Below are 16,599 nucleotides of genomic sequence, written 5' to 3'. Positions count from 1 at the left end.
CTGCTCTGCTCACCATAGGTAAGCATGCCGCCCACTCGCCTTTTGTCTTGGGTTGGGGCCTGTGGTCACACCATTCCCCAGCTCTGGACTTGCCCCAGAGCCTCCAGTGGCTCACTGCCCGCCTCAGCCAGGTTGGGGAAAGCGTAATTCCCCGGTTACGGCCTTGCTTCAGGTCTCCACCCACTTACCGCACACTCAGCCAGGTCATGGAATGAGCCATTCCCTGATTCCAGCCTTGCCCCGGGACTTTGCCTGCCTGCCGCTGCCTCCCTCTGGCCTCAAACTACTGAACGGTTCTTCTTAGCTGGCTGCAGCAGAGATCTTGCAGCTGTCCCTTGCCGAGGCTTGGTCGCTCGCAGAGACACTCCAAGTGGTCTCCAGGTCAGCAGCTGCTTCTCTCCACTGCTGCTCTTGCTGGGAGAGAGAGCGTCACTTGTGCAATTTAGCAGCTGTGAGCCGCCGCTTTCCTCTAAGTCCCACCTGGAAAGTGCGCAGCACAGAGAAGCAGTAGCCATGTTGAATGCTGTTTCTCTGTGCCACAGCACTTTCCAAATGGGACTTAAAGGAAAGCAGCTCACAGCTGCTAAATTGCACAAGAGGCACTCTCTCTCCCAGCAAGAGCAGCAGCGGAGAGAAGCAGCCGCTGCCCCAGAGAGCAGAGTTGGAGCACAGCAGGCCACGAAAGGCTGCTCGGTCGACCCTCGCCATGTGGTGGAAGCCACGCATACGCAGAAGTCGTGCATACACACATGCGCACGCACTCACATTTTCGGCGAAACGGTTGTGAAATGGGTTGAACCCCACCACTGATTGAGCTCCCTTCCTTTGCTCCAGCTCCTGCCAGGGACATGAAAGGATCCCCCTACTGGATGTTCCCCAGGCAATGGTGATGTCACTGGCTAATCCTTTCAACCCGTAATCCCACAGCGCTTCTCATACACATGTTAAGAGTTTCATTGTTTTGTCCTTAGCCATAAAACATATTCTGGTCCCTAAGAAATCTTAAAAATCTGCATTTCATTAAGACAAAGGGGTTCATGATTTACGGTAGTCCTTGGCTTATGACTATGAGACCAGAATTTCCATGGCTAAGCAAGGCAGTTGAGTCACACCTAATTTTACAACCTTTTTTGCCATGGTTGTGAAGCCAATCACTGGAGTTGAGCGAGCCATGCAGTCATTAAGTGAATCCAGCTTCCCCCATTGACTTTGCTTGTCAGAAGCCAGCTGGGAAGATCTCCAATGGCAATTGCATGACCCCGGGACACCGCAACTGTCATAAATATATGCCAGTTGCCAAGCAACCAAATTTTGATCACATGGTCATGAGGATGCTGTGACCATCGTTAAGTGCAAGGAATGGTTGTCACTTTTTTCAGTGCTGTTATAACTTTCAGTGGTCACTAAATGAATGGTTGTAAGTGGAGAACTATCTGTATTTGGTATGGAAGTAGAAACAAGGTAACTGGTGTTACCTTGAATTACAGCCCGGGTGTCAGTAGGAAGAGACTTGACCTTTGCTACTGAACCACTGAATGGTTGCGCAAGCTGTAGTCTCAAGATAAGCCCAATGCCATAGTTAATATTATTCTGAATCTAAGAAATTGTTGGAATGATAGTAGATTTTTATCTACTGTTATTTGTATACCGGTTAAAAATTGCCTATAAAGTCAGAATACATCAAACCCAAAAACAAAGACAACAAGCCTTACCTTTGAACCATTATTTATCGGAGGTATTTCTGATATGCATTCTATGACTCTGGGACCTGAATGAGACATAAAGGCACACAACGTAATCTTGGAATGTAATCTATGAACGTAATCTATGAACGGCTGTGGAACTCTGGGAGTCCATACCACTGAAAGCTGATGACGCTCAGAAATATTTCTGTAAAACTATCAAATGTTTGGGTTTAAAAAACAAAACAAAAACAACTTCAAATGTTTTTTGAAATACATCGTTCAGATAAGACTACGGAAGGTATTGTGTAAAATTGCAGGACAATTGAATCTACTTCCTGTGAAAGCAAGACAGATTTTCCAGCTCCTGAAAAACCTGCCTGCCTCGCCAAAGGAGAGAATTTTGCATCACCCTTTAAAAGCAAACAGTGCGTATCAGACACTCAGGCTGGCTAATTGTGTAAGAGGAAAGCATCTGAATCAGCATCTACTTCCCCAGGATAACAAAGGTCAGGGCAGGTTCACCCTTCCAACGTGACACCAAAGTGCACATACGTGGCCCTGGAGGTCAACTGTACTGAAGGAGTTTTGTCAGCAAACTGCAGATGAACCCTGCATGCTTTATATGTGTTTAGAAATCAGGTGTGAGTAGCCAGTATTTAAATACAGGTAGTCCTTGACTTACGGCCACAACTGAGCCCAAAATTTCTGTTGTTAAACGAGACATTTGTTAAGTGAGCTTTAGCCCAAAGATGCTTTTTTTCAAGAGGCAACTGGACTTTCTGGTTTTTCTTTGAAGACATTTCGCTTTTCATCCAAGAAGCTTCTTCAGGACTTTGCTTTCAGAAAACAACTGAGACGGTCGCAAATGGCACAACCCCCCGAGGCTGCAACGGTTGTAAATACATGCTAGTTGCCAAGTGCCTGATTTTGATCACGTGACCTGGGGATACCGCAACTGTTGTCAGAATGAGGATTGGTCACAAGTCACTTTTTTCAGTGCTGTCGTAACTTTAAATGGTCACTAAATGAATGATCGTATGGAGTGCAAATTCAAGACGGGGGAGCACATTTGAGGGTCACGGGCAGTAGTCAGTTCCACTTATCTTCGCTACCGGTTTGGAACTGCGAGTGTGCATTTGGTGCTTCTGCGCATGAGAACCTTCTGCACATGCGCAGAGCGTCCGTGATGACACCTGGGTGGGTGGGCGGCACCCCCCGCCACCGCCACTACCAGTTTGCCCAAACCGGGGCAAACCAGTAGAAACCCACCACTGGTCACAGGTGACTTTGTTTCTTAAAGGTCACCAACTATCACTACTCTTAAAACATTAGCATCTTTCAGTACAGGTAGTCCTTGACTTACAACTATTCATTTAGCAACTGTTCAAGGTTACAATGGCACTGAAAAAAGTCACTGACTGATGACTGTTTTTCACTTACAACCATTGCAGTATCCCCATGGTCACATGATCAGAATTTGGACACTTGACAATTGGCTCATATTTATGATGGTTGCAGTGTCCCAGGGTCATGTGATCCCCTTTTGTGAACCTCTGACAAGCAAAATTAAAAGGAAAGCCAGATCTGCTTAAGAACCATGTCACTAACCTAAGAACTGCAGTGATTCACTTAACAACTGTGGCAAAAAAAGGTGTAAAAAAGTGTCTTGCTTAGCAATGGAAATTTTGGGCTCAATCATGGTCGCAAGTCAAGGACAATCTGTGATGCCTAAAGTTCGTTTCTCCTTTTTGTATCAAGATACAAATAGGGAATATCTTCAGTGGTTTCACTGTTATAGTAACATAATCACAAATGTAGCCAAGGAACAGAATCAAAAGCAAGGGAAAAAAAATCTGGAAGAAAAGGTGAAAATCTTACCTGCAATGCCTATTAAGACTGTCAAGCCAAAACAAATGAAGAATACTACAAAGACCAAAACAAAATGGCGCTTGGACAGAGTATACAATCGCATTGGAGCCAGTCTGCAAACAAGGAGAGAAAAATTAAGTTACAGGTAAACATCCAGCAGCAACTTTATGTTATCGGGAGTGGGAGTGCCTTTTTCTTCCAGATAACCAATTCCAAAATTAAACGAAAGAATTTCTGTCTAATGTACTTGGCCATTAATTCATGTTTTTGAACAGGTTTTTTTGGACATCACTTTGGAAGGGTTTGTATTAAACACTAACATATTCTTATCAAATGTATAAGTCAACCTTCGGAAATGTATGCATACTTTATTCCTGATTTACATAAAGCAGGCTATGTCTTAATGGTAAGTGCTACATTTGATCCAATTTGTGACCTTATCGTTGTCCCTGTGCATAATCAGAAAATGATACCCAGATGTTCTTGAAGGAATCAGAAAGAAACAGTAGAAACACACAAACACTTCTATTTCTATATTCCCTTTATAATGTGCTGATGTTTACATGAAGAGAAATTTAGAAGAAATGTTGAATGTTCCTAGATCTCTTCACTTATTATGCCTTCAGGTGCTTCAGTAAAAAGCAAAAAGACTCGGCTTTCATTATAATGGTTAGTTCTTGCATGATAGTGTAACGTAGCCAACTGTTAGAACACATATCTAATCTTGCCTATCCCCAGCATTAACATGGCTTTGGGATCAAGAAGTTAACAATGTTTCATTCTGCATACAAATACAATGCAAAAAAGGAAATCAACATTCGGTATGTCTCAATCCACACTTTTTAAAAGCATCCACAATTTTAATAAAGACATAAACACAGCTGCTCACAGAATAAGTCCCTTCCTCCTAGGTCAGCAACAGAGAGGAAGAGATCTTTCCTGGGGCCTTGTTTCTAAAATTAAAGTTGACACACCTCATAACTCCCAGTGAAATTACATCTCTTGACTTGGCAGCTCTTATCCCAATTATAAATCAACAAATTACAGGCAGTTTTACATAAGACAAGCTATTGCTTTCTGATTATTTTATCATATAAATTCTGTTTTTTCAGTGACAGATTAAGCTATGGCTCCGTTCAAATCCTATATGGAAGTCGAAAACAAGCCTGCTTTTCCATCAGCTAAATCAACTTTTTTTCAACCCGGTGCTCTCCAAAGACATACTATATAGATCAGCATTTTTTTTTCAACGTCAGTCGCTTTCAGATGAGTGGACTTCAATTCCCAGAACTCCCCAACCAGCATGAGGGATTCTGGGAGTTGAAGTCCACACATCTTAAAAGTTGCTGAGGTTGAGAAAACACTGCTCCAGCATCGATTAGGGGAGCCCAATAATCTGGACAGTATCACAAGGAGGGAAGATTGGACCGGAGCTACCAAACTGCTCTTAACGACCCTTGGGCTGAGCCTTAATTTCCTCCTCAATGTTGGAACCGGCCACGGAATCCGGCTGGTATGTTGCAACGTAACCGGAGCACATCAGGCTGGGAAAGGTTTTACGAAGTCTGGCCTGAATTACGCACAGTAGGATGGGAGCAAAGTTGCAAAGCGAGAGCCACGCAGCCCCTCTTTCCTTCCCTCGAGTACATCCCACCCCCTCGGCGCTGCCCAGGGAAGCCCCCCCACCCCGTTGCCTTCTCAAGCGCAGCTCCTCCCCAACTTACAGCTCCATGTCCAGGCTGCACATGCGCACCAAGGCTCCTTCACTTTGCCAGCATCTCACCTGCAGCCGAGGAGCCGCTCCACTGCCACCTGGCCCGGTCGCCAGCTGCTCATCCCACTTCCGCGTGCGTCACCCGGCTGAGGGGGACAGGGCGAGAAGAGCCCCGCCCAGCCGCTCTTTGGGAGGAAGGGAGGGGGGGAGCAGCTACGCGCTGACAGGAAAGATTTCCACCGCTGCCCCAGCCGGCAATATGAAAACCTCTAGGGAGGGACGAGGGCGGGAAGAATGGCTGAGCCTCTAAAGAAGCTCAGGAAGCCTCGTTTCCCAGGCTTCTTTGCCTTTAAAAAAATAAAAATCTCCCTCAAGTTGGTACGAAATTCTAGCGGCTGATGTTCCTTCCGTTATTCTGTAGGAAGTTATTCTAAGTCTAAGTCTTCTTTGAAAATCACAGGCTTCACACACCAAACCCAAAACAAATGAGCCAGAATAAGAGCATAACAGAGTTGGGAGGGACTTTGGAGGTCTTCTAGTCCAACCCCCCCCCCTGCTCAAACAAGAGGCCCTACTACACCATTCTGGACTAATGGTTGTCCAGTCATTTCTTTAAAAAAAAAAAAAAAACTCCAGTTTTTTAAGCACCCACAATTTCTGGAGGCAAAGCATTCGTTCTACTGGTTAATTGTTCTCACTTGTAGGAAGTTAGCACCCACCCCTTTCCTAGTAGAATGAAATATTTTAGGAAATATTAAAAAGGCAGAATGTTACGTTTTCCTGTATGAGAAATGGAGAAGCAGGTTTTAAAGACAAAGCAGCTCCCACCTTCCTGCCTCCCCCCCCACCTTTTGTCAATGGTCCAGAGGCAGAAACTCAATCTTTGTCAATGGACCATCATCTGCAACACAATTGGACCCATCTAGCAACAGAAACTCACCACATGACATCTGGGAAGATTACATCAGCCAGCAAGGCTAGCTAAGACCCCCACCCCCTGAGAGTCTGACAACCAATCAGGATACTCTTTCTGGGCCCCAGGAAGTTCAAAGCCAGAGAGGGCATAAAACCCGGGGACTCGCAGCATCTCGGCCCCTTTTCTGTTCAGGCACTCAAACCATGTGATCCTGTCCACCACTGAACCATCTTTCCAAGCAGTCTCCATGTTTCCAGTGTCTTTTTCCCCACTTGGAGCTGAACCCAGGAGGATAGTTCTTCTAACACAGACAGGAAATTTCTCCTTAGTTCTTCTCTCCACATAATCATCGGGCACAAAGATAATTGATTGACTAATTTCATTGATTATATGCTATTAAGTAAGTGACGGCTCTTAACCAGATAGATTTTGTCCATGACACTGTACCCAACCTAGTTGTTCAGCACTTCAAATGGCACACCCATTTCTCCTGAGTCCATCCAAGTTGGTGCAGGTCATCCTTCTTTTGCCCCTTCCATCTTTCTCATCATTACAGTCTATTTCTCAAAAGAGTTGAATTTTTGTATGAAGTACCCAAAGAATGATAATCTGAGTGTGGACATTTGTATCTCTCTTTATTGATTTGTCCTCTGACCCACTTGCCTGCTGTCTTGACTATTTGTAGTATTCTCGGGGTTTTCCAACACCAAAGCTCCAAAGCATTGGTGCTTTTTCAAATTCCAATTTGTGCTTCACAGGGGAAATAATTCCCTGCATGTTTCTGATCTTTGTAGCTATAGATGCATCCCAGCATTTACTGATGTTGTCTCTAAGGTGTTAGAGTTTGATTGCTTCTATGTTTGTTTTGTTTTTTGTTTCTTTATGTTAATCTGTGACTGCAATAAAGATCATATTCATCTGAATAGCTTTTCCAAGGCCTTCTTGGCTATTCTATCGGTCTTTATCCCAGTCCACTATTCCATCTTGTTTGAAGGCTTCCACCATTGTTCCGCTGCCAAAGAAGTTCCCTAGCAATAACCTCAATAATTACAGACCAGTGGCATTCACTCCTATCATCATGAAGTGCTTTGAGAAATTGGTCTGTCAGCACATCACTTCTGGTCTTCAGCATACATTTGATAAACACCAGTTTGCATACAGAGCAAATACCCCGAAAATAAGAACCTGTCTTACATTTTTTTGAACCCTGAAATAAGCACTTGGCCTTATTGCCATGCGCTCAAAAGCCCGATTGGGCTTATTATCAGGGGATGTCTTATTTTGGGGGAAAGAGGATAGATCTACAGTGGATGCTACAGTCATCACTCTTCACACTACTCTGACCCATTTGGAACAGTGGGGGGCCTATGTAAGGATGCTTTTTGTAGATTTTACCTCTGCATTTAACACAATTCTTCCACATAGACTAGTGTCTAAACTTATGGAACTTGGGCTTTCTCCTTCAAACTGCCTTTGGATTATGGATTTCCTGTCTGGCCACTCTCAGAGGATCAGATTAGGTAATCATATCTCTTCAGCCCTTATTCTTAACACTGGTACACCACAGGGTTGCGTGTTGAGCAGGGGTGAAATGCTCCCTGTTCGGACCAGCTTGGGCGAGTAGGTAGCGATGGCGGCGGGCAGTTCGGAGAACCGGTAGCAAAAATCCCTGCCCCCGCCCCCCATGCCCAGCTGAGCCACGCGATCATCAGAGTCTTTTTTTTTTTAAATGCCTCTGACGAGCCAAGCTCTGACAATCCCAGCTGAGTTGTCTGCTGATCAGGCAACTCAGCTTGGATCGTCAAAGCCAAAAAAGTTTTTTTCTTTTAAATGGCTCTGACAATCCAAGCTCTGATGATCCCAGCTGAGTTGCCTGATCGACAGAGGGTTTTTAAAAAACCCTCTGACAATCAGACAACTCAGCTGGGATCGTCAGAGCCTTTAGAAAGCATTTTTTTACCTGGTTTTACATGTAAAAAATGGTTTTAAAAGTAAAAAAAAATTGGCCACGCCCACCCAGTCACATTAACCCCCCCCCCCACCAAGCCACGCCCACAGAACCAGTAGTAACAAATTTTAGATTTCACCACTGGTGTTGAGTCCCTTATTCTATACTCTTTATGTACATGACTGCATTCCCATTCATGCCAGTAATACTATTATTAAATTTGCAGATGATACAACAGTGGTAGGACTCATCTCCAGGGGGGATGAGTCTGCCTATTGAGATGAGGTGAATTGGTTGCTTTTGTGGTGTGGAGACAATAACTTGGTCCTTAACACCAATAAGACCAAGGAGCTTATAGTGGACTATAGAAGGAATAGATCAGACATCCAGCCCTTGCTTATCAATGGAGACCGAGTGGAGCAAGAGCCAGTGTTAAGTTTCTGGGTGTTATCATAAAAGGGGACCTGACCTGGGGCGCTCACATTGCAGCACTGATCAAAAGGGTCCAGCAGAGATTATACTACCTGAGACTTCTCAGGAAACAACAACTGAATGAAAAACTGCTGGTGACCTTCTACCGCTGCACCATTTTAACTTACTGCACCTGTGTATGCCAATTGCACAGTGGCAGATAGGACAGTGCTTCAGAGGTTAACATCATTGCCCAGAGGATTATTGGTTGCCCTCTTTATAGCTCCCGCTGCCTTAAGAAAGTTCAAAACATTCTTAAAGTTCCATCTCATCCTGGGCATCCTTTTTTTGAACTATTACCATCTGGCAGATGGTACAGGATAATAAAAACAAGGACAAATAGGCTGAAAAACAGCTTCTATCCCAGAGCAGTAACTATATTGAATTCTACTGTATAGTGCAATATTAATGCAATATCAGAGGTTTCAATTCAATTGTATAGAATGTGGATGTGGTTTTTTTATTTTCATTTTTTTATGTATAATGTACACTGAAGATGGCATTTAATTTCATTGTACGAGGTGCAATAAAAATAAAGTAAACTACAGTAATTAAACTAATTAAAGTGTTAATCTGCAGTATCTTTCCTGATTGCTGGTTCTTTTATTCTTAATACTGTACCTAATCATAAAAATCAGACATTATGGGCCATATCAGCATCTTTATTGTCAATTCTAGGGCTGTTTTCTTTTAATTTTGTCATTAGTTTGACCTTATTTAATCTGATTCAGTTTTTTGACTGTGCACCTTGATTTTTATCACAAGAGGTTCATTTGCATTTTTTCAACCATCAGAGCAGTATCACCACCATAGTGCATGTTACTTAAGTTTCCTTTCCTAAGTTTAAAATTATGTTTCTTCCAGTTTTGATTGTATGCCATCAAGTCATTGTTGTCTCCTTAAAACAATAGATTTTTTTCATACCTTCCACAATGCATTCATCACTTTGTCACTGATTATCCTCTTCTTCTCACTCCTTCCACCTTTCCAACATTACAGCCTTCTCCAGAGAAGTAGACCTCAATACTTATTCAACATTTTTTTTCTTTTTATAACCCTGTAGTCCCTTAATTCGAAGTAGAGTAGAGTAGGGGCGATTGGATGGAGCTGAACATTCTCTGGCCAGATGCCCTTCCTGATGCCTTTATTAAGCATATAATGTTGAATAAATTAGGGGATGGGTATACCCTTGTCTTTTGCCATCTGGAGCCCATCTCTATTGCCATGTTCTGTATGTAGCATGATTTTTGTCCTGTCTGAGATTTTTAAATTAAATATTTTGGGATTCTTATTTTCCTAAAGACTTTCCACACTTCAAATGGTCAACACAATCAAAGGTCTTTGTATAATCAAGAAAATCAACATTAATAACAATACCAATAGTGTTTAGGTTTATATACTGGTGCATAATGTTTTAACGGTACTCTCTGGGTGGTTTACCATGTAAGAATTATTTGCGTATTATCCCCAACAATCTGGGTCCTCATTTTACTGGCCTCAGAAGGATGGAAGGCTGAGTCGACCTTGAGCCCTGTCAGGATCGAACTCCGGACTGTGGATTGAATTTGCCTGCAGTACTGCACTTTAACCACTGTGCCATCAGGGCTCTTTAACATTAACTTTTAACATTAAACATTAGCTTCTTTTTGGTATTCTTTCTTTCCTTATTTATTTTATTTTATTATAAAATATATTGGCCAACCATTTTACCATAGGATAACTCTGGGTGGATTACAGTCATAAAAATATGTCTATACATGTAGAATTAAAACGTAAATAATTAAAATCAAACCTAAGGTCACATGGGGAGGGTGGCGGCAGAGTAGGGGGAGATGGAATCTGTTGTTATTTAGCATGCATGAGCTATAATATTTATTTCCTCAACATATTCAAAAACTAGCGTGGACATCTGGCATTGCCCTCTCTGTGTAGGACTCTAATCTGTATTAGATAATTCTAAACATTATTTTGCTGGCATGTAAAATTAAAGATATTCTGTTGTAACTTGTACTCTGCTAAATCTCATTTCTTCTTTGAAAGACTGTCCTCTTTCAATCTCATGTCACTGTTGGTTTATATGGATATGGCTTAAACTGTTGCACGTACTATCTGTTGGGTTTTGTAACCTATGATTTCTGTTTATCACAGTGTGTGAAACATGTCAGTGGAAGTTATTTAATAAACCATAATTAAGCCAAAGTTTAGTGCAATTGTAAACTTGTCCCCATGTCTCTAATGTGTGAAAACCTCCCACGTTTTCACTCCTGGTGACGTAATGGTAATGTAAATCAACTCTAAAGGAGGCTAAAACTACTGTTATTGAGATGGGCTATAATAACAGAGCCTTGCAATCCTGATTATATTGTATCTCCTCTCCTTCTTGTTCTTCAATGAATCTTGATAATATTAAGAAGTTTGAACTGCTTCTGAATATTATCAAATCTTAAAATATGGTTCAGGCTCTTTTGCCTAGGACATGGTTCTTGCATATTTCCCTCAATGTCATCTTCCTTACTCTCTGCAATAACTGCCTAAAATAATTGATTTTGAATAAGTCAAAAGAAAGTAAGTAGATTCTTTAGGGACTAGATGCCTTATCAGACTTCTATTCTCAAAAGGTAAGATATTGCATACTGTTGCATACTTAGTTGAAGGGAGGCTGAGGTGCCATTTCCTTTTTCATCTCAAGCACCACAAGCAGTAAAGTACTTGGGGTGCATTTAGATCCTTATAAAACATTACTATACTTTAGCCAACATTAATACTCAGCCAATACAGAAGTTTACTATATTAACATTCTCAAACATTGGGGGGGGTGTTTCTTAAAAATATTACACTGTGATCCTTTTTTAGGAAAAAAGATTGATCTATGGCACAGTTAAATCTATATAAATAAATATATTTATAAATAAATGTAAAATTAAATTTTATTATATGGTAATAGAAGCTAAATTTTATTTTAAGAGCTTATGATTAGCATAAAAATAACTATTGATTCACTTGTAGTTCCCACCAAGAGTATTGTTAATGCATTTGGTTAGTAAAGATTTTGGCCAGTGGTCGTGGAACTTTGTCTCCAGATCAAATACTCCTCCCCTGGATGTCAGTGAGAGAGCAAAAAGGAAGAGAGAACTTTTATCTCCATTATGACACCTTGGAAACTTTTGGATAAAGCTGGCTTCTGCAAGAGATACATTCTTAACTAAGACTGTGATTCTATATATATTAATTGAAACTGTTTACTGGGGCACACTGTATGATAGGTAGGTGGCCTGGGCAATTCTAGTTTTCTGTATCATTTTCTGTCACATAATTTCTATGCACCTATTGGGAAGTTAAACTCCAGCTTCAAGAATACACATTCCTTCAGAATAGTCAAGCACAGACAGAACTCTAATCTGAGGTTATCATCCAAACATTTAGATAAGGAACATATTTTTCAATCACCATCGGGGTTCAAGAAATCTAAGAAAGCCTTCCCTTTTTAGGGAATATTTTAAATCTTCAGTGAAAATAAATTAACTCAGCTGGGAGAAATCAGAGCTCTTTCCTGACAGCCATTTTGTAATGAAAGGGAATTGTTTTCATGATACTATAAGCCAAAGCGGCTTTTCTAAGATTGACATGAGGACCCTGTTGCAGGCGCCATCTCCCACTCCCCCCACCCTGACCAAGATGGGAAGGCTGCCCAGAATGAGAAAAGCTCCCTGAGCATATGATCTCGCCTAAATCGCCCATTGATGCTTGAGAAGCTAGCTGATGTCACGCTAGTCAGTTCCCCTGGACCTTGAATGGAAGAGCCTTTTCCCACAGGCCCAACTGCTCATGCACACAATCCTCTTAGGGAACATTAAAAAGCTCCTGCTCTCAGCCTGGCCTTTACTAAAAACTGGGATGGGATGTGTTGGGATGGGTGGGATGCGGGGAGTTAGTGGCCCACCTATCTGACGCCCCAAATTGAGGGAAGCTTCTTTTGCCTCCCTTCCAGGATGATTCAGGGATGCAGTTTGCCCAGCACCGTTCCCTCACCCTCTCCTCTTACCTGTAGTAACGATCATCCTTGTAAGGGGTGAGATCTTCTTTGATCTCCTTATAGGTCTCTTTGATCCTTTGGTAAATGTGCTTGAGCTCGCCGCAGAGCGGGTTTTCAAAAGCGGGATAATCGCCCTCCATTCCGCACCCTGATATTAGAAAGCTCTCCTGCTCCAGCCCCTTGACGTCGGTCCCTTCCTTCGCTCAGCCATGAAGCCCTCTTATTCCTGTGCCCCCCAAAGCTCTCCGGGCTGCCGATAGGGCCATCGAAGGCCACCGAGACGATCCGGGAAACTAGCGCTGGAATAAATCCGCCTCCCTCTGTACTTCTCCCTCTGCCTCGGTCGCTCCTTCTCACCGAGCAGAGCGCCGCCCCTGGCGCGGAAAGGAGTTTCGTATGAAAGCCGACGCTCGGTCTGCACTAGCTCCGGGAGCTGAGGGAAGAGGGACCTTTGAAAGGCAGACGAGTGGAAACAAGGCTGACAAAGGCCGCGATAACTGAACCGAGAAAAATATGCTAACCTTTCGCTCTTTCTTTCAAGCCTTGAAAGCCTTAGGAGTCCCGAACTGGGCCGAATTATGGGGGAGGGAAATCAGCACCAAGGATAGCGCCGAGGAATCCTGTCTCAAGGCGGACGCAACGGACCTTCCTGGGCGTTAAGAGTCAAGGGGAGGACACCCCTTGTTTGCCCTCCACCCCCCTCCCTTGAAACACAGCCACACGAGAATTAACCTCCCATCGCAGCCTTTTCAGTCGGTTGTGGATGGTTTCGTGTTTGTTCTTCAGTCCTTGCTTGTTTTACCCAAATAAATGTAGTTTGTGCTGCAACTGGGTTAGTGCCTTCTGCACTTTTCCAGAATTTAGCGGAAAAAGACTGCAACTCGGTTGCTGACTAGAATTGACAGGTTAAGTCAGAATGAGTTTAATATCATTTCCATTAATATCAGATGTGCAGTGGTTTTAACTATATACAAAATATATTTCTGGTGTCATTTAACTTACTTTTTACTTTTATTTAACACACCTTTTTCTCTTCCTTACATTTTATCATTCATCCATTCATACCACCTTGCCCACATGGTATAGTATTCTGAATTCTCCTCATTGTTTATTTCATGGGTTAGTTTGGTCATCCCTGCGCACTCCAGTATTTTCCTAGTTATAAGCTCTTCTGGTGGCTGGGTTTTCTCTTTCCAATATTGTGCATAGGCCAATCTGGCAGCTGTAATTATGTGTATCATTAAATGAATCCTTTCCTTTCCATATGGCTTCTTTACTATTCCTAGGAGAAATATTTCCGGTGTCAATTCAATATCTTCCCCAGTTATTTCTTGTAACCATCTCCTGATCTTACTCCAATATCCTTTCGCTTCAGGGCATGTCCACCACATATGAAAGAAGGTGCCTTGACCATGGCCACATTTCCAGCAGTTGGGGTGTATATTGGGATATATCTTTGCTAGCCTAGCCGGGGCTAAATACCATCTGTGGAGCATCTTATAATGATTTTCCTTGTATGTCGCGGCTCTGGTCAATTTAAGGTTCTTATTCCATGCCTCTTCCCATTCATTAAAATTTATGTCATGTCCAATATTTTTCTCCCATGCACTCATTTGATTCTTTGTTATATCCTCAGCCCTATCTTCATCTAATAAATAATTGTATAATTTAGCCAGGATCTTTTTGCCTGTTCCCATCAGGACTTTATCCAACCCATTAAGTCCTAATTCTAAGCCTCATTGTTCTTTATCTTTCTGATACCTGGATTTTATTTGTAGATAGGTCCACCAATCTAAAATTATTCCTTGCTCTCTCAAAGCATCATTTGATTTAAGATTTCCTCCTTCATCTAAAATGTCTTTATACCTACTCATTTTCTCCATTCCCCATCTATTGGGATAGATCAGGGCCTCCATCGTGGAGAGCCATCTTGGAACTTTTTTATAGTATCTCTGTCTAATCCCAGTCCATGTTTGTATCAATGATGGAGTTAAATTAAATTAATTATCTATGCAATTTTAAACTGGGCTCTTGGTAATTACCTGAGCTAACAATTTCCCTCTCCACCCCTATTCAACAATAATTTATAATCTTTCCGAGGGGCGTGCTGTACTCTTATTAGTAATCACCCACCTCCTGCTCATTGTCTTCCATCCTTCTGTTTCCTTTAACTCGCCAAACATAATTGGTTTTAGGTTTTTTGAGATCTTCTCATATCTCATATCCAAAATATAGAAGCTTTTTTGGCTGATTATTGCTTCAAGGAAGTGTGTGGGTGCACTTTTAAGTCAGTCTGTTAACTGCTTGGACAAGCCTCTGCAGTTTTCTTAGCAACATTTCTGAACTGGTTTCCTTCACTTTAAATCATCTTTTTCAAGGTGTTAGTTATCACCTTTAAAGCGCTCCATGGCTTAGGACCTGGGTACCTACGAGACCGTCTTTTGCCACCAATAGCCTCCCACCGACCAGTTCGTTCTCACAGGGAGGGACTACTCAGGGTACCGTCAGTCAAATTATGTCGACTGGCGACTCCCAGGGGGAGAGCCTTCTCTGTGGGGGCTCCAACCCTTTGGAATGAACTGCCCCCGGAGATACGGAATATCCCTGATCTCCGTGCTTTCCGCCGTGCCCTCAAGACCCTGATGTTCCAACAGGCGGGGCTAAACATACAAACATGTGAATGATTTTTTAAATGTTATCTAATTCTGGGTTTTATTTAATTGACCAAACTAAGTAATAATTTTAATTAGCAATTTTATGATGTTTGTGTGTCTATATTTTTCTTGACTGTACACCGCCTTGAGTCCTACGGGAGAAAGGCGGTATAGAAATATAATAAATAAATAAATAAATAATAAATCTTGCTTTTCCATTGTCCATCTTGAATTAGCTCATCTTCTGTGTTTCTCACCCCTTTAAAAAAAAAAAAAGACTTCCAGATCATATGACATGCTTCTACACCTGTATGTCTCTGTTCTTCTTTATAAGATCTTAAGGAAACTTTTATTCCATAAGGAATTAGTGTCATGGCTCAATTGTTTTCACATTCATTTGCATTACTTCCACTTGTACTTTTACAGTCTATAGACCAGACAGTATGTATGCATTTTATAAGAAGTTATTTGCTCTTCAGCTGCTCTTCCCCTGCAACTCTAAACAGTTCAAAGAATGTTTTATCTATAAATGCCATATTTTGACAAATGGCCAGTTGTCTCTGAACCTTACTGTCTATTGGGGAGAGTTCCTGAATATGGTTCTGTTGTTCTAGAAACCCATTTGTAAAGGAATCCAATATAATTTTTCAGTATGGTTATCTCCTAATGCCATTTCTTTTTAATAGATCACCTCTGATTACTTTTTAGTATCACTACCTTGGCTATATATTTTCCTGTAATTTATAATTTAAATCATTTATTTTCTTAAAATCATTTTTGGTTCTCATATTTTGATGTCGTATTCACTGGCATTTTAAAATGTATTTTCTTGACATTTGTTGCTTGACATGGGAAGTGAGTGTATATCCTGTGGGATCTTTCCATAACTCCGTGATTTCCTTTTGCATGTATACTGAATGTACTTTGTCCTTTGAGTGTTAATGCATTACAGATCAGATCTTGCTGGCGCATCTATTCTTTATTGATCTGAATTTCACCCATATATTGGATTCACTGTTTGTTCCACAATCTGCATCTTGCAGTGTTATATATGAGTGGACTGCACTTTTTCATCTTCATTTCCTATCACAAGTAGTCCTTGACTTACAACTGCCATAGAGCCCAAAATTTCCACTGCTAAACAAAACAGATGTTAAGTGAGTTTTGTCCAATTTTATGACTTTTCTTACCACAGTTGTTAAATGAATTGCTGCAATTGTTAAGTTAGTCACACGGTTGTCAAGTAAATCTGGCTTTCTCATTGACTTTGCTTATCAGAAGGTTGCAAAAGGAGATCACAGGGCCTCAG

General features: G+C 41.8%; 1 protein-coding gene across 3 annotated transcripts in view; it reads right to left on the bottom strand.

Moving 5' to 3' along the window:
- TMEM181 (transmembrane protein 181) overlaps nt 1–12,991 on the bottom strand; it is a 35,825-nt gene extending 22,834 nt beyond the window's left edge. Inside the window, exons 1-3 of one of the 3 annotated variants that reach the window (XM_034428556.3) lie at nt 12,646–12,991; nt 3,564–3,667; nt 1,713–1,768 (exon numbers count right to left, since the gene is read on the bottom strand). In XM_034428556.3, coding sequence (XP_034284447.1) covers nt 1,713–1,768; nt 3,564–3,667; nt 12,646–12,776 — 291 coding nt within the window. In that variant the 5' untranslated portion in view covers nt 12,777–12,991. Of the gene's footprint in view, nt 1–1,712; nt 1,769–3,563; nt 3,668–5,278; nt 5,605–12,645 lie in introns of those variants that run through there. The other 2 variants (XM_034428557.3, XM_034428558.3) reach the window with 2 other exon arrangements.
- Nucleotides 12,992–16,599: the final 3,608 nt, after the last annotated feature.

The sequence above is a fragment of the Pantherophis guttatus genome, chromosome 1 (genome assembly GCF_059756535.1).
Source record: "Pantherophis guttatus breed Tessera chromosome 1, ASM5975653v1, whole genome shotgun sequence".
Taxonomy (NCBI): Eukaryota; Metazoa; Chordata; class Lepidosauria; order Squamata; family Colubridae; genus Pantherophis; species Pantherophis guttatus.
The sequence above is the reverse complement of the archived record's forward strand: the minus strand, read 5'-3'. Positions and strand labels throughout refer to the sequence as shown.